Below are 17,886 nucleotides of genomic sequence, written 5' to 3'. Positions count from 1 at the left end.
ATCTCACCTTGGACCATTTCCTAAAAATGAGTCACTAGAAGTAGATTGTGAGAATTTGAAATTTGGTGTCAACTTCAATTCCAGTAGGAATACCCTCGGTGAGCCTCTACCTGGGGGAATCCATTTACCCACAGCCTATTCAGCCCTCAAGGCTTCTTTTCCTTCCTTCCTTTTTTTTTAAAATTTTCAATCTCTATCAATTCAACAGGCCTGTTTTGTATTCATCTAAGAAAAGGAAACAGTGATCAGAGTTTTTCTTGGATCCTGGACTCAAAACTGGTGCTCACATGCTCAGTCGTGTCTGACTCTTTGTGACCCCATGGACTGTAGCCCACCAGGCTCCTCTGTCCATGAGATTTCCCGGGCCAGAATATTGGAGTGAATTGCCATTTCCTCTTCCAGGGGATCTTCCCAACCTAGGGATTGAACCCGTGTCTCTTACATCTCCTGCACTGGCAGGAGGATTCTTTACCACTAGCGCCACCTGGGAAGCCCCAAAACCGGTAGGATGTACTGATTTGCAGCCAAATGTTCAAACTGATTCTTCCTCCCCTGATTCATTCATTCATTGGGAATATTCAGAGCAAAGTCTGGAAAAACAAGAGACTTGTAAATATCTGAGTGCCTATAATGTGCCAGGTACTGTTCAAAAGTTGCTTTTTTTTTTTTTTTTAATGTCAGGTCACTGCCCACTTTAATTTAGATTGGTGACTTTCAACCAGAAGCAGGTCTATCCTGGGCAGGGGGCACTTCAGCACCTGGCAACTTTGGAGACAGTTTGGGTTGTTATGACGGAGAGGGGATTACTAGTATCTAGTGGGTGGGGGCCAGGGATGCTGCTCCACACCCTACAGTGCCCAGGACGGCACCCCCTCCCCAACAAAGAATCATCCAACCCAGAATGTTAACAGTCCTGAGGTTGGAAAACCCCAGTTTAAATGAAGTGGAATAGAAGATGATAGAATATATCAAAAGGGGTTGCTCAAAAAAACAAGTATCATTTCACAAGGCTTCTCTAAGGAGGTAATGGTTTTTTTGTTTTTTGTTTTTTTTAATATTTATTTATTTGGCTGTTCCAGGGCTTGGTTGTGGCATATGGAATCTTTAGTTGCTGCATGAAAACTTAGTTGCAGGATGTGGGATCTAGGTCCCTGACCAGGGATTAAACCCGGGCCCTCTTCTTTGGGAGCAGAGTCTTAGCCACTGGATTACCAGGGAAGTCCTAAGGAGGTGGTGTTTGAACAGAGATTTTTGTGTTGAGCAAGATTCAGGCAGAGGACACAAGCAGAGGCCAAGTGGCTGGAAGGCACTTGGCATGTCTGGGGAGCAGAAAGCAGGCCAGCTTGGCCCCTGAAGCCAAGTGGAGAAGAAAGGGTGGAAGGAGAGGAGGGTAGAGGTCAGCTGGGGTGATGGGAAGCCAAGGGGAGGATTTTAGGTAAGGGAGGGATATGGTTTAGCTTCTAGGGAGTATCTTGATAGTCTAGTGCTTAGGATTTGCCCAGATTCAATCCCTGGTCAGGGAACTAAGATCCCACAAGCCATGAGGTCCAGTGGCTGCCCTCTCCCAGCAAAAAAAAAGCCTTTACAAGGATCACTCAGGCTGCTGAATGAAATAACTGCAAGGAGTCCAGAGCAGGGGAGAAGCTGCAACACTGACCAGGGTGTTATTGAGGGTGGTGACAAGGATGCAGGAGGTGAAAAATAGTTGAACCGTGCCTAGACAGAGTAGGCGTAACACAGGCAGTGAGGGCAGAAGGGTGGGGCAGTGCTCGAGTGGGGCACTGCGGGCCTAGGGGCCACTGATGGGACAGCCCTTCTCCCCAGAGGCAGGGTGGGAGCCCCAGCCTCAGGGAAGCCGGCTGGGCAGGGTCACCCACCTGACTCACAGCAGAGACTGGATGGGCCAGTGCTGCTCCCCCACTCCTTCAGTCCCTGCGGTAGGAACACCACTCCCAGGAACAGGATGCCTGCAGCGAGTGAGTCAAAGTCGTGCAGTCGAGTCCGACTCTTTGCGACCCCATGGACTATGCAGCCCAAGGAATTCTCCAGACCAGAATGCTGGAATCGGTAGCCATTCCCTTCTCCAGGGGATCTTCCCAACCCAGGGATCAAACCCAGGTTTCCCGCATTCCAGGTGGATTCTTTACCAGCTGAGCCACCAGGGAAGCCCAGGTGCCTCCAAGGTCTCCTCTATACTCTTCCGTTTCCACATTCTTTCCTCTTTCCTGCCCCTGATTCCATAAGGTGAAAAGTGTCTGTGTCCTTCTCTATTTCCTCATCAGACCAGGCACAAAGCTACACTTATCTAGGACACCTGGCTTCGAGTTTAGAGTCCAGCAATTAGGAATGGTCTGCATGTGAACTCCCACCTATGCATCAAAAGCCATGCCAAATGGACCCTCATTTGGGAGGGCTTCTTGGATGCCCGTGGTTGCAGATCTAACACAACAAGTAATACACGTCAATTACCATATGTGAAATTAGCTAGCCAGTGGAAATGCGCTGTATGACACAAGGAGCTCAAATCTGGTGCTCTGTGACAAACTAGAGGGGTGGGAAGGGGTGGGAGGAAGGTTCAAGAGGGAGGGAACATATGTATACCTATGGCTGATTCATGTTGATATATGGCAGAAACCAACACAATATTGTAAAGCAACTACTCTCCAATTAAAAATAAATAAAATAAAATAAAAATATATATAATAATACATAATATATAAATAGTAAATATGTATATATATATAGAGAGAGAGAGCGAGAGAGAGAGAGAAATCTCTCCCACCAAATACACATCAATAGCTAATACAAATCGAGTATTTGCTACATTCCAGGTCCAATTCTGAGGACCTGACAATGATCTCAGGATGTAGTTTTTTACTATTATGTCCATTCTATAGAGAGGAAATTAAGGCTCAGGGACACACAAACTAGTTGAGTAATGGGTGTGGTGACCCAAGGACTAAAGAGATGATAAAACCAAGGAGGGTCTTGGAATGCAGGAATGGAAAAACCAGACCCTTATCATCCTTCTCTCCCCCATGTTGTAACTATTAACAGATTTCAGGCTCTCCTGTCTCCCCTCCTACCCCACACAGGGAGAAGGTATTTGCCTTACTCTTCCCCCACCCAGTATACCTGCGTCATCCAATCAGCAAATGACCCTCAAGACTCCTATCCCACTCCTTGTACCCGGGGTATAAAAGTGGACTAAGCACCCCTATTCAACGTTGGTTCTCCCTTGAGCTGGCCCACTGTTCTAACAGTGTCTCCCACTCTAATAAACTTTATTCTCTTCTTATTCTGCTTCATGTCTGAAAATTCCTTTCCAACCCACGCATGGACCATGACAGTGGGGCCAAGATTTAAACACAGAGAATGCCACTCTGCTGCCTCAGCAGCAGGAATCCGTCCCTGTAAAACCGGTTTGATCATCACCATCTTCCAAACAAGAAACTTCAGGCTCAGAGGAGTTAAGCAATGCACCTGAAGATCACACAGCATGTCAGTGGCTAAACCAGGCTTGGCATACGGGTAAGCTGCCTTCAAAGCCTTCAGCTCTTCTTTTTTTTTTTTTTAAGTTTTGAAATATGTTAATTTACCCCTAAAAGTTACATTAAATGAAGAATTTTTGTTTTTATTTTTTATTGAAGTATAGTTGAATTCAAAGCCCTAAGCCGTTAAGCTACCTCCTTTACCACTTCATCTCTGGGTTCAAAGCGTACTTAATGAGCACCTACTGTGCGCCAGGCAACGGTTCTAGGCTCTGGAGACCCAAGAAGGAACAACTCCCAGGTGACATTTGAACTGAAAGATGAAACAGAGTCCACCCTGAGACGATCTAGAGGCAAAAAGAGGTTCCAAACGTTACCAGGAGCCTTCCTTCACCCCCGCCCCCCCGCCACACACACCTTTGTCCATTGTCCTCCCTTTGCCAGGAATGCCTTTCCCTACCTAACAAACTCCTATACATCCTTCAAAGCCCAGCTCCAACACCTGCTCCTCCTAGGAAGCCTTTCCAGACCGACCTCTCGGTTGGAAGTCCGCAACTTCCACCCTTGGGCTTGCACATCTTGGGGCCTTCCCACTACCCCATACATAACCATAGACGGATGGGAAGGTCTCCGGGGTCGGCCCCACCAGGCTGGATGATCTTTGAAGCCCAGGCCCAGTGGGCGCACAGAGCTGATTTTTTAAAATTAACAGTGAAGAGCAGAAAACTATGAAGATTCTTCAGGAAGAAGATTCAAATAGGTATCTTGGAAGCTCTCGGGTTCCACTCTGACACCACTTCTCTGGCTCCGCCCCTCCATCGGCCCGCCCCGAAACGTGCCCCATGCTCCCCGGAAGTGGGCGGTCTCGTGAGGTATCGCCGTGGGCGCAAAGCACGCTGAGAGTTGTAGTTCCGGCATTGTATGGAAGCCGAGAGGGACGTGCGGCGCGATGTGGGCCAAAATACCGCTTAGGGGGGGCCGGGTGGCGGTCGGCTTGTGCCCAGCGCTGGGGCCTCGCCTCGCCGCCCGCTTTCCCCCGCAGCGAACGCCCGAGAATCGCCTGGCCCCGCAGCGGAGCCTGCACGTGACGGCGGCCCGGGCTCTTCCGCTCATTCCCATCGTGGTGGAACAGACGGTACAGTGGCCGGGTGGGGACACGGCCCGGGGGTGCAACGGCTTGGGGCACGGAGGGCGTGTGACCCTCACCCGCGTCTATCTTCCCCAGGGTCGCGGCGAGCGCGCCTATGACATCTACTCGCGGCTGCTTCGGGAGCGTATTGTGTGCGTCATGGGCCCTGTGAGTGCCTCGCGCCGCGATCCTCCCCTTCGTCTGCGCAGATCTCCGCAAACCTCCTTGATCCTCTGACTTCTCCCCCATGACTTTCCTCCCTAGGCTGACGCTTTTGTCCCAGTCTGACACTCCCTGCTTCTTGGGCACATAAGCCCCCTGATGCTCCCTCCTGCCCTGTAGTCCCCCTTCTACTCCTTTAAATCTTCTGCGTCTCCCTCCCTAATTTCTGACTCCCTCCTCACCAATGATCCTCCTCCCCATTCTGGGCTCCTGTCCCTCTCCCCAACCTCCTCACCCCTTTCCTTCCTGTTGCCTGAGTCCCCCCTTCCTGTGTCCCCAACCCCCTGGTTCCGGATCACCCCCACCACATCCACTCCTGGTCCTGAACGCTTCCTGATCTGTCTTACTTGGGCCCTGACCACCATTCTGGTGCCCTGACTCAACCCCAGCCACCCCATAACTGCTGCCCTTAGCTTTCACCCCCATCTGGGGACACCCCTGCCCTCCTCACTTGCAGATCGATGACAGTGTCGCCAGCCTGGTCATCGCGCAGCTGCTGTTCCTGCAGTCGGAAAGCAACAAGAAGCCCATCCACATGTATATCAACAGCCCCGGTGAGCAGGGCCTTCCCCAGGTGCCAGGGGCACTTCTGGGGACACACCAGGTGACTCCAGGGACTGAGACCCCTAATCAGGGAGGTTCTGTCTCTGGAGCAAGAAAGGGGGCAGAGCTTCCTTCGGAATCTCCAGAGGGTCTGGAAACCTCCAAAAGCTGCCTCTTCCCTTGCTTTTTTAAAGAGGCACCTGAACCTGCCTCTGATCCCATAGGTAATGTTTTACCAATCTAACTCGGTTGTCAAAATTTTTTAAACTGGTAGATTCCACCCTATCCCCCAAAAAAGGTAGAATAGCCAACAGCCAATTTATTTTATTTTGGTTGAGTTGTTCCTCCTGTGGGAAAGCCCTAACCACTGGACACATGGGGAATTCCCTGAATAGCCAATCTTAATTGATCGTTTACTGTGCCAGGCACTTTTATAAAAGCACTTTATAAGCATTTAACTCATTTTCTTCATGCAGCCTCACATGATGGGTAGTGTTTAGTTATCTCCAACCTACAAGGAGGTACCATGTCTTCAAGAGGTTGGATAACTTGCCCAAGGTCACATGTGATGACCTGCCCAGCCAGGGGTCATACCCAGGCAGACTGGCTCCAGGGTCTCCAATTGTAGTTATTACATTCTCCCAATGCTTGAGAATGTGGCCAATCTCATCCTTCACTGGGTCCACATGCAAATGTGGCAACTGTCAGCTCACTTTGGAGCCAGCCCTTGTTTGTTGCCCCCACCTGCCCTGTGTCACCTTCCTACCCCTGGAGTATTTCTGTTTGAGACCCCAGCCCTCTCCAGGGCCTTAGGGGAAAGGATGGTGGGAGGTAGCTAGCACAGCCCCTAACTCTGTGCCCCATCCGCAGGTGGCGTGGTGACCTCGGGCCTGGCCATCTACGACACGATGCAATACATCCTGAACCCCATTTGCACGTGGTGTGTGGGCCAGGCAGCCAGCATGGGCTCCCTGCTTCTGGCTGCTGGCACCCCAGGCATGCGCCACTCACTCCCCAACTCCCGCATCATGATCCACCAGCCCTCTGGGGGTGCCAGGGTGAGTGTGCCCTGAGAGCTGCTTTGGGGGTGGGGATGGGGGTCTAGACAGGTGAACCAGCCAGACAGGCAGGAGTCACATGACGGGGTGGGTTTAAAATGTAGGTTTTGTTGGTATGCAGATATGGTGAGGCCAACTGATCAGGAGAGGGTTGCCATTAAAAAGACAGTTTGTGACTCACAGATCCCAAGAGGAGGGAGTGTGCCAGGCCTTGGGGACCACACAGATAGGCACCAGGGTTGGTCAAGAGGAGAATGTAGGCAGGAGCCTTCTTCAAGGTTTCTGCTGGGAAGAACATGTGAGGTTAGGATGGGCTAGTGTGAATAGTGTCAGTGGGCTCTAGGGTGTAGGGATTGTCCCTAGTTGTCTGGTACCCTGGGGTGATGGGGCAGGAGGATGGTGACCCAGGGTGTGAGAGCTCTGCAGAGGAGGTGGCGGGGGTGTGGGCTTGGACTGGCGGCTTTGCATGTGAAAAGTGTGTTCTGGGCAGCTTTCTGATGTCTCTAGGAAATTAGCTCCCTCCCTCCTGGTCAGGGAGGCACCAGCTGCCAGAAATAAGAACATAGAGTTAATTCAGAGAGACTTCCTGGAGGTGGTGAGGATGAAACAGGCTACAGAAGCATTCACAGAGGCCTGTCCCACCTGCCTGAATGCTGGCAGCCAGAAGCCCAGGGCGGTCTCCCGAGTCCCTCTCCCTGCAAGTGGCAGACCCTGATCCCAACCTTCCCCGTCTTGGGATGGCCCCCCAGGGCCAAGCCACAGACATCGCCATCCAGGCGGAGGAGATCATGAAGCTCAAGAAGCAGCTCTACAGCATCTATGCCAAGCACACCAAACAGAGCCTGCAGGTGATCGGTGAGCGCCCCCTACAGGGCCCTCAGCTGCTCTTTTACTGGAACCAACACAGGCATACTGGTCAGGCCTCTGGACCTGGTACAGCTGACAGCAGGCTGGATCGTCCTGTGGTGGGGGCCCTCCAGGGCCCTGCAGGATGTGTGGCACATCCCCGGGCGCTGCCCACCAGCTGCCAGCAGCACCTCCAAGGGTGATGGCCAGAACAGTCTCCAGCCATCGCCCAGTGTCCCCTGGGGATCAGAATCCCCACCCTACCCCACCCCCAGTTGAGAACCCCTGTTCTGAGCACTTTTCTTAGAGACCGAGGGACTTCCCTGGTGGTCTAGTGGTTAAGACTCCGCACTTCCACTGTAGGGGATGCAGGTCTGATCTCTGGTCAGAGAATTAAGATCCCACATGCCGCACAGTATGGCCAAGAAAAAATAATGATAATAATTTAAAAATTAAAAGACTCAAAAACTTGACTGAAAGAGGTCCAAAGGTTTTGAACAGGGTCTCCCACAAAGAAGATCCCAAATGGCCAAGAAACAGAAGCCAAGGTTCTCATCACCTTTAGTGACGATGTTTAATAATGATGTGTCAACAGTGGGACTTCCCTGGAGGTCCAGTGCTTAGGACTCTGCATTTCCACTGCAAGGGGCACAGGTTCCACCCCTGGTTGGGGAACCAAGATCCCACATGCTGCATGTGGTGTGGCCAATAAAAAAGAAAAAATGATAATGCCATCATCAGTTATTCGGGAAAGGCAGATCAAGGCCCTGATGAGACACCATTTCAGTCCACTGTGGTGTGTGTGCTCAGTTGGATCCAATTCTTTGAGACTCCACGGACTATAGCCCTCCAGGCTCCTCTGTCCATGGGATTCTTCAGGCAAGAATACTGGAGTGGGTTGCCATTTCCTACTCCATTTCAATCCACTGGAGCAGCTCAAATAGAAAATACTGATACCACCGAGTGCTGAGGGGAGCGTGGAGCCACTGGAACGGTTATCCACTGCAGGCAACAGTGATAACTACAACCTCTTGGGGAAGCTGTTAGGGCTCTGAGGGTGAACACCCAGAAAGACACCTGGTTCCTCTGCTCAGTGTATAACCAAGGGAATCAAGTGCTTCTGTCCGAAGATGCAGACGGGAATGTAGTCCTGTTCCTACAGTCCTAAATGGAGAAAGACCCAAGTGCCTGACAGCAGAATGAGTGGCCAGCGGTGGTATATTCACGAGGCAGGACGCCACGCAGCCACAAGGACTGGGCCACAGCCTAGATAAATCTCCAAAACAGTGCTGAGTGGCAAAAGGAGTAAACACTCTGGTTATATGTTTATTTACTTTTTTAATTAATTAACTTTAATTTTTTTTTTTTTTTTTACCACATTGCTCAGCATGCAAAATCCCCAACCAAGGGTCCAGCCCATGTCCCTGGCAGTGGAAGTACAGAGGCCTTTTTTTTTTTTTTCTTAATTTGGCTGCACCAGGTCTTAGCTACAGCACATAAGACCTAGTTCCCTGACAAGAGATGGAACCCAGGACCCCTGTGTTGATAGTGTGGAGCCTTAACCACTTGACCACCAGGGAAGTCCCTGTGACTGTGCATTTAAAGAGCAAAAAACTGGCATAACCTCTATGCCATTAGGCCACTGTTAGGGGCCAGGGAGGCGGCACTTAGCAACTGGATGTGTCCCCAGCAGGGTTTGGAGGGTCTGATCTGAGTGCTGGCCGCGTGGGTGGGTTCAGTCTGAAAATCACCACACTGTACCCACAGAAAATCACCACAAAATCACCAACTCCCACAGTCTGTGCCCTTTCCTAGATGTGTATTTACACATCAACAAGCTAAAAAAAGAAAGAAACAGGTATTTTACTGGTGGGGAAACTCAAGGCACAGGGATGGGGAGGCCAAGGTCACACAGGGTGGACTTGGGCTGGTTGAGGACTGGAATGTGGCCCTTGGGTGTCCATTCTTCACCACCCGCATCCTGCCTGTACGCCCCCTGCAGAGTCGGCCATGGAGAGGGACCGCTACATGAGCCCCATGGAGGCCCAGGAGTTCGGCATCTTGGACAAGGTTCTGGTCCACCCCCCACAGGATGGGGAGGACGAGCCGGAGCTGGTACAGAAGGAGCCAGGGGAGCCAACAGCGGTAGAACCCGCCCCAGCCAGCACCTGAGAACTGGCCTCCCTCTCGCCCTCCCAGGGAGAGCAGAGGCGCCCGGCCTGCGAGCCCCTCCACACTGACCCTGGAGGGGCCCCTTGAGGAACTGTGGATTTGGGGGTGCCCCTGTGGGTGGGTAGCCCAGCTGAGACACTGTGATTTTAAATTAAACCTTTGTAGCCTTTGCTCCCGGCTCTGGCGCCTTCCCTCTGGCGTCTACCCTGGCTCACGTGTGCCTTCACTTTGACCTTCATCTTGAGCAGAGCTAAGAGCCTACGTGACACTCCAGAGGCCACAGCTTATTGTGAAGAAGACACAGAAGTCCTCATCCTGAAGAAACTTACATTCTTGGGAAAGTAGACCGTTGTTTTTGTTTTGTTTTTTTTAATCAGGTTAAGAGGTATGCGGTGTCGGGTGTGACAAGAGTTAGATGAGGTAGCCTGCAGAGGCCTTGCTGAGAAGGCGACATTAGATCAAAGACCTGAAGGAGGTGAGGGTGGGGGGAGCCAGATTGCTATCTTGGGACACAGCAGTCCTGGCAGAAGGCATGGCAAGTGCAAAGGTCTTGTGGCAGGACTATGCCTGGCACATGAGGCGAACCATGAGGGAGCTGGGGTGGCTGGAGGGAGGGAGGGAGTGAGGGGAAAAGTAGAGATAAGAGCAGGAAGAAGAGGAGTATAGATCATAAAAGGTCTGGTAGGGCTTTCCAGATGGCTCAGTGGTAAAGAATCCACCTGCCAAGATTCAGTCCCTGGGTTGGAAAGATCCCCTGGAAGAGGATATGGCAATGCACTCCAGTATTCTTGCCTGGACAATCCCATGGACAGAGGAGCCTGGCAGGCTACAGTCTATGGGGTCGCAAAAAGTCAGACACGACAGTGATTAAACAGCAGCAGGTCTGAGATAGGAGGGAGATGTCCCATGGAGGGTTTCAAGAAAAGGAACAGGGGACTTCCCTGGTGGTCCAGTAGCTAAGACTGCACTCCCAGTGCAGGGGGTCTGGGTTCGATCCCTAGTCGGGGAACTAAGATCCCACATAGTGCAAGTAAGTCCGAGGGCTGGAACTCCTGAGCCTGCACCATGACAAAGACCCAGCACAGCCAAAAAAGAAAAAGGAACCACAGAGTGGTGGGTGGAGGGCGGCAAGCACAGAAACCTGGAGTGAGGAGACTTAGAACCACCCAGAAGGAGGGTGACCTGGCCCCAGCCACGTGGTGAGAGAAGTCGGTTTCCAGCCAGGTTTTAAAGGCAGGGCTTACAGGTAGGATGTGAGATTTGAGAGAGAACGAAATCTCCCAAAACTCCTAGGTGTTGGCCCAAAGCAGCCAGAAAGATAAGATGTTTCCAGGAGAGCTGGGGGGAGGAGCAGGGGTCAGGATCAAGAGTTGATTTCGGATATCTGGTCTATCATGCCTCTCCCCTTCCGCCCCCACCCCCCACCCAGGGTTGGGAATAGAAATGTAGGGGACTTCAGTGTGTCCATGAGTTAGCAGTCAGGCTGAGAACTGGCTATGGCACTTGGCCCTGCAGAAATCACTAGCGGCCTTCAATAAGACCACTTTTAGTACTAGGGGCCCAAAAGCCAGGTTGGAGTGGACCCAGAGAGAAGGGGCTGGAAAATACTGGGAGCTGGACAAGTGTTTCAAGGAATTTTGCTGTCAGAGCAAAGAACAATTTTTTTTTTTTTTAAATATAGAGGACTTTTTAATTTGGCTTCATTCATCAGTTACATTTGGTTGAACTTTTTCATTGTGCGCAATTTGAAATATATACGGAAGTGGAGAAGACCCTTGTGGTCCATTGGTTAAGAATGTCCTGCCAATGCAAGGGACACAGGTTAAAAGTAAGTCAGAGTAAGTAAGCCTGTGCGCCACAACTACTGAAGCCCAGCCACATGCCCTAGAACCCGTGCTCCGCAAGAGACACCACCACAATGAGAAGCCTGTGCACCAAGCTAGAGAGCCCACACGCCCTAGAACCCTGCTCTCCACAGCTAGAGAAAAGCCCACACAGCAGTGAAGACCCAGTGCTACCAAAAAAAAAAAAATCACCTGCAGTAATTTTGTTTAAATTTAGGAGAAAAAAGTAGAGAAACTAGAATAATGCAGTCTCATGTACCCACCACACCAATTCATAGCTGATTATGACTCGTCCCTCCCCTGCCTCTACAGAGCCTCTACCATGGCTTTGTAGTACTTTGAAGCAAATCCCAGCTTTTCATTTCATCTGTAATATTTCAGTATGTATTTCTAAAAGGATAAGTAATTTTATTTCTCAAAAATACTAAGAATAACCACATGACCCTGTAATTCCACTCCTTTTGGTATAGATCCAAAAAAAAAAAAAAGAGACACTATTTAGAAAAGATAACATGCATGCCAATGTTCATAGCATTATTTACAACTGCCAAGATAAAGAAGCAATCTAAGTGTCCAACAACAGATGAATGGATAAAGAAGATACAGTACATATATACAATGGAATATTAGCCATATTAAAGAATGAAATAATGCCATTTGCAGCAACATGTATGGACTTGGAGGGTATTATGCTAAGTGAGTTAAGTCAGACAGACATTCTCTATCCTATCACTATTATGTAGAATCTAAAAAATAAACTAGTCAATAAAACAAAAAAACAGACTCACAGACACAGAACAAACCAGTGGTTACCAGTGGGGAGAGGGAAGGAGGAGGGGCAATATAGCTTTAGGGGATTTTTTTAAAAAAGGTATTATGAGAGTCTATGAAATCATGCATGTGAAACTTTTAAAAACTGTAAAGTGCTACATAATTTAAAGAACTTTCAAAAAAGGTTAATAAAGGACAAGGAATCTTTAAAAAAGACAACCACAACATCATTTTCAACCAGAAAAAAATAATGCTTACTGTGGTCGAATATTCAACCGCGTCCAAATTTCCCTGGTGATCACAACTTTTTTTTTTTTTTTTTTTTCCAATCAGGATCCAAATAAGGTGCAGGCATTGCGGTTTTCCCCTTTAATCTCCTAATGTCTCTCTCCCTCTTTTTCTCCTCTTTTCTTGAACTTAACTTGTTGGAGAAACAGGGTCGTGTGTCTTACGGACTTTCCCTCTGAATTTTGAGGATGCGATTCTGTCCTTGGTACTTCCGGTACCTGGCGTCTGAATCTAGACAAGTCTGATCCATTCAGGTTCCGCTTTTCCGGCAATGACCTTGGAGTGAGGGTGCCTTCTAGCGGGAGACATTTTAAAACCAGTTGTCCTTGTTTCCATGACATTGGAGCAGATGATAGTCCTTGTCTAGAATTTTCAGCCCAATAAGGGCTGAAAAATGGTGACATTCCAATTCTGCCTTTAAAGGAAGAGGAATTTTTGTTTATATACTGTTTTTAAACAAACAAACAAAGTACATAAACAGTTTATGGTGGTTGTGGTGGTTTAGTCGCCAAGTTGTGTCCGACTCTTGCGATCCCATGGACCTGTCAGGCTCTTCTGTCCATGGGATTCTCCAGGCAAGAATGCTGGAGTGGGTTGCCATTTCCTTCTCCAGGGGATCATCCCGACCCAGGAATTGAACCCGAGCCTCCTGCATTGCAGACAGATGATTTACCAACTGAGCTATGAGGGAAGGCCAACACAGTTTATATACTGTTTTAAACTGGAAGCCAGCCTGTTTGTATGAGGATGGGGGGGCGGGGGGTGGGGTTCGGGATGGGAGGCGCCTCGCCTTGACCTTTGACTGAAACCCGTAAGTCCACAAACCTGGTCCCACCCCATAACCACAGCCTTTATGTCACTCCCCTAACTCCTACAGCTCAGCCTGACTGGACTCTAACCTTAACTTCATGGCCTTGGCCCAATCCTTCTCTCACCCTTGACCTCTGACCCCCGGGCCGACCTAGCCTTTGACACCACCGCTCCGCCCCGCCCTCTGGAAGACGGACCTGAGGCACAACTAGTAGTCTGAGTCTCTGTGGTCGAAAGGGCCCAATAGCCCCGGAGAGGAGGCAGATTCTGGGAAGAGCCAATAGCTTGAGAGGACGAGCCGAATAACAACCAGTAACCTTGAGCGAGAGGCGGGACTCTGAGGAAGGCCAATTGCTGGAGGGATTCAGTGCAGTCACAGCCAATGACCTTGGGGAGGGGGCGTGGCCCTGACCCCACCCTCTGCCAAGACCCGGCTCCGGGGCTATGGCTGGAGGTGGGCAGGTGGTACTGCGAACGGTCTCCCAGCAGGGCTGGGTGCGGGGCTCGGGCGCAGCCGTGCTGAGCCGCCTACAAGACGCGGCCGTGGTGCGGCCCGGCTTCCTGAGCGCGGCCGAGGAGGAGACACTGAGCCGCGAGCTGGAACCCGAGCTGCGCCGCCGCAGATACGAATACGACCACTGGGATGCGGTGAGGCTGGCGGCGCTGGGGGCGGAGCCACAGGGGCGTGGCTTGGGAACGTTAGAGGCCGGGCGGGGTGGAGCGCTGGGTGGGCGGGGCTACATCTGGGGCGGGGCCTGGGAATGGGGGTCTTGATGCTTCGGGTCTTGGGGGCTGGAAGAGCGCTTTGGAGATGTGGGCGGGGCCATAACGAGGCAGAACCGAAGGGTGTTTGGGGGACAGGACCCAAGTTAGGGGTGGAAACGGGTGTGGAGCGAGATGAGGGAGGGTCACGTTGAGGGGGGGAGACAGGGGACCCGGTGAATCAAGTTGTGAATATTGGAACCAGGCCAACGTTAGAGACGCAATGTGGGACTGAACTGGACCCTGATGGTGGGTAGAAAGGACTAAGGCTAGACCCAGATCTGGCAGGGGTTGGGATTTGAGAAAACATCGTGGGGTAGATAGGATCAAAGTTGAGAGTTGAGGGTGGGGTCAAGTGTCATGCTGGAAAAACCAGGCCTTTCCTTTGCACTTCCACCACCCTCCCCCCCAATCCCTCCCCAGCGCTGGGCAATGCCTCAGTTTCCCTGTTCCCCACCCCTGGAAGCTTCCAGGCTTGACCTGAGCGCTCTGGGCAGGCCATCCACGGCTTCCGAGAGACAGAGAAGTCGCGCTGGTCAGAGGCAAGCCGGGCCATCCTGCGGCGTGTGCAGGCAGCCGCCTTTGGACCTGGCCAGACCCTCCTCTCCTCAGTGCATGTGCTGGACCTAGAACCTCAGGGCTATATCAAGCCACACGTGGACAGCGTCAAGGTGGGCAGAGAGCAGTAGCTTGGAGCTCCCAACTGGGGACGAGCTGGCCAGGCCAAAACCCACCCTCTGCCATGTCCCCTCTTCCAGTTCTGCGGATCCACCATTGCCGGCCTGTCCCTGTTGTCTCCTAGCGTCATGCGACTGGTGCACAGCCAGGAGCGGGGGGAGTGGCTGGAACTCTTGCTGGAGCCGGGCTCCCTCTACATCCTTAGGTATTGGCAGCCAAGGAGCCCGCACTGCACCAGTAACTCACAAGACACCCACTCAACGTTTGGAACACCTTCTGTCGTTCAGCCCTGATGGCAGACTCTACCCCTAGGGCTGGTCTGCCTGGAACTAGGGCCGCCCTCACCAGCCACAACCTCTGTTTTCTCCTGCAGGGGCTCGGCTCGTTATGACTTCTCCCACGAGATCCTTCGGGATGAAGAGTCCTTTTTTGGGGAGCGTCGGATTCCCCGGGGCCGACGCATCTCGGTGATTTGCCGCTCCCTCCCTGAAGGGATGGGGCCGGGGGAGCCTGGGCAGCCGCCCCCAGCCTGCTGAGCTCCTGGACCATTACCCCAAGCTGTTCAGGACACCGTGTTTGTGAATAAAGTTGTGAATAATGCTGGAGAATGGACAAGCTGGCCTCCTGTTGCCAGCTGTTTGCAGGAAGGCCAGGATCTGCTTGGGAAGCCCAAGACCACACCTGCCTCCCCCCCCACCCACCCCCACCCAGGAGCATTCCCAGCTGAACACACAGTCACAAGGCTAGAGGAGCAGTTTCCTTTATTGAGCCCCTTGCTGTGGCCCCAGCCCACCTTCCCCTCTCTTCGCCTCGGCCTCTGGGCCTCCAGTAAATAAGTCAGCTGAGCTCCTCCAGTGGCTGCAGGGCCCCGGGCTGGCCATCCTTAGCCACCACAGCCACAGGCCGCCGCTGAGAGCTGGGGCAGCCGCTGCCAGCGGTGGCGGTCATCGAGAAAAGTCACATCAGCATAGCGGGTAGGCCGGCAGCAGGGTCCTCCATGGGCTCGGCCCTGGCCCCGCAGTCGGGCCAGCGTCAGGCCGTGTTGGGTGCGGGCTCCGCGGGAACAACTGCCGGCGCAGTAGCGGAAGATGACCGTCTCCTCCGACGTGTAGCCCAGGCCCAGCTCGGCCACGGGCAGGGACAGGCTCCACAGCTGGCACGGGCTGGTCAGGGCTCGGGGCAGGCGGGCCCCTGTGGGGACAAGGGGCAGCTGACAGCAGGCAGAGTCTGGGCAGAAAGGAGTTGGGGAGCACGCAGGGTTCCAGGAGTCCTTACCCAGCTGTGGCCTCTGGGTCTCTCTGTCCACCGCTGGCTCGGATGAGAGCTCTCTCTCCGCCACCAGAGCCTCCCAGGCCCCCTGGCTCCCACCAAGGTCCAAGTGGAGGATCAGGAGAAGGAGAGAGCCTCGCAAGACTCTTCCTGTGGCCATGGCGACGGGCAGGTCCTGAGGATGCGGATGCCCGGCACCCTCAATTTATCCCCCTCTGCCCGAGCTGGGGAGTTAACCTCATCACTTCCGGCCGCTGCTCGTTGGCGATGGTTCCAACGTCGCACACCTCGGGCCCAGGCAGCCCCGCTCCTCTGCTCCACACCCCATCCTTCCAAGAGTTAAGGGCGCACACCCCCTCATACACGCATCCCATCCAGACATTCCGCAGACCCATTTCCAACACCCCCTCCACCCCCTGATTTACGAGTGCTGTGTCGGCAGCCAGGGCCGAGCTCAGGGAGGGCAACTCGGGGTCCCCACCCCACCTGCTGTCTGGAGGGAGGGTTGGGGGCCCCACGGGTCTCCCAGTGGGGGCCCTCCCCTCTCGGGCAGGGTGCTGGGGCCCAGTAGCCCCCACATTGTGCACCAGGTAGAGCAGATGTGCATGCAGGGAAGAGGTGGGTGCACTGACGGGGAATCCATCATGGCTCCTGCCTGGAGGATTAAGACATCATGCCCTGCCTCCGGGTCTGGCCCAGGCAGTATCAAAACAGGAAAAGGGAGAGGCCTGGGGACTGCCAAGAGCTGGGACACCAGGGGCAAGAAACTCACCCTGCAGGGACTCCTGTCTCTGGAAGGCCAACCTGAGTCCCCTGGGACCCCAGCCCTACCTGGGGTTGGAGGGCATCAAAGCAGGAGGGGAGGTTAAGCCCCGCCCTGGTTCCAGTAATCTCTCAGCCCTTCTCCATCACCCTGGGGAAGCAAGCCTCCATCCTTAGCCTTGAAATGGGGCTAACAGAGTCCCTCCCACATGAGGTCCTGAGGACAGACAGAAGACATATTTAGTGTGTAGCAGGGTGGCTGGTACCGAGCAGTTAAGAGTCTCTTAGACGCTTCCCTGGTGGCTCAGATGGAAAAAAATTCACCTGCAGTGGAGGAGACTCGGGTCTCAATCCCTGGGTTGGGAGGATCCCCTGGAGAAGGAAATGACAACCTACTCCAGTATTCTTGCCTGGAGAATCCCATGGACAGATGAGGCTGGTGGGCTGTACAGTCCATGGGGTTGCAAAGAGTTGGACACGACTGAGAGACTAAGCACGCACAAAATGCTCGAGGCAAAGGAAATGAGAACATCTTTTTTATTTTCAATTAAAAAAATTTAGGCCATGTCCTATGTAATGCAAGATCCTGAACAAGGGATCCAACTTGTGTCTCTGCATTGGGAGTCCAGAGCCTTAACCACTGGACCACCAGGGAGGTCCTGAAATACAAGCAACTTGTGTAGGTTTGACACGGTGCCTGAACTCAATGCAGGCAAGACCAGATTAAAACTCAGGTGAAACTGCTTCTAAGATTGGCAAACGTCAGAGTCTGCTTACCTGTGGCTGGGGGCTTAATGGGCACGCCTGTTGGTAGCAGTATAAACCAGTGGCAGTTGAACACTGGCTACGGAAACTACCAATCCCATCCCTTTGATCCAGGACATGTGCTTCAGGAACTCATCCATTTCAGGTGAGCCAAGATGCAAGCTCAGGGCTTTTCACCGCCGTTTGTATCAAGTAGGAAAGGACCGCAGCACCACCCATGGGGGACTGCTTCAGTGATTTTGGTGTGCTTTTTTCTTCTCAACTGCTTATTGAGACTACCTTCAGATGGGAGGTGTGGGTGGCAGGACTGTCACTTATACAAAGTCACCCAGAATTAAGAGACACAGATGGGGTTTGAACCCCAAGTCCTGCTGAATGCAAGACTCCTGATCTGAACCACTGGGGCACGTAGACCGGTGTGGTGGGGCAGGCCTCAGACCTCGGTCCACGTGGCAGGCAGAGCAGGGGTGAAATTG

The 17,886-nt window shown here is 52.5% G+C and overlaps 4 protein-coding genes across 4 annotated transcripts in view; 2 read left to right on the top strand and 2 right to left on the bottom strand.

Moving 5' to 3' along the window:
• Positions 1-12,612, bottom strand: part of ACER1 (alkaline ceramidase 1) — a 52,722-nt gene extending 40,110 nt beyond the window's left edge. Inside the window, exon 1 of the mRNA XM_069591362.1 lies at positions 12,335-12,612. The gene's annotated coding sequence lies outside the window, so the exon portion shown is untranslated. The remainder of the gene's footprint in view (positions 1-12,334) is intronic.
• On the top strand, positions 4,317-9,632 carry CLPP (caseinolytic mitochondrial matrix peptidase proteolytic subunit). The gene is made up of 6 exons (XM_069591360.1): positions 4,317-4,626; positions 4,717-4,788; positions 5,300-5,396; positions 6,256-6,443; positions 7,193-7,298; positions 9,292-9,632. The coding sequence occupies exons 1-6, from the start codon at positions 4,441-4,443 to the stop codon at positions 9,459-9,461; spliced, it is 819 nt and encodes a 272-aa protein (XP_069447461.1). The 5' UTR covers positions 4,317-4,440; the 3' UTR covers positions 9,462-9,632.
• A 741-nt stretch (positions 12,613-13,353) lies between the features above and the next one.
• On the top strand, positions 13,354-15,229 carry ALKBH7 (alkB homolog 7). The gene is made up of 4 exons (XM_069591361.1): positions 13,354-13,822; positions 14,434-14,607; positions 14,695-14,819; positions 14,988-15,229. Exons 1-4 carry the CDS (start codon positions 13,619-13,621, stop codon positions 15,148-15,150), a joined length of 666 nt encoding a protein of 221 aa, XP_069447462.1. The 5' UTR covers positions 13,354-13,618; the 3' UTR covers positions 15,151-15,229.
• Positions 15,230-15,358: 129 nt separating this feature from the next.
• PSPN (persephin) lies at positions 15,359-16,043 on the bottom strand. Its single transcript, XM_069591363.1, has one exon. It carries the CDS (start codon positions 16,041-16,043, stop codon positions 15,498-15,500), a length of 546 nt encoding a protein of 181 aa, XP_069447464.1. The 3' UTR covers positions 15,359-15,497.
• Between the last annotated feature and the right edge of the window lie 1,843 nt (positions 16,044-17,886).

Source organism: Ovis canadensis, chromosome 5 (assembly GCF_042477335.2).
Source record: "Ovis canadensis isolate MfBH-ARS-UI-01 breed Bighorn chromosome 5, ARS-UI_OviCan_v2, whole genome shotgun sequence".
Taxonomy (NCBI): domain Eukaryota; kingdom Metazoa; phylum Chordata; class Mammalia; order Artiodactyla; family Bovidae; genus Ovis; species Ovis canadensis.
Note: the sequence above shows the minus strand (reverse complement) of the source record. Positions and strands in the feature narration are given on the sequence as shown.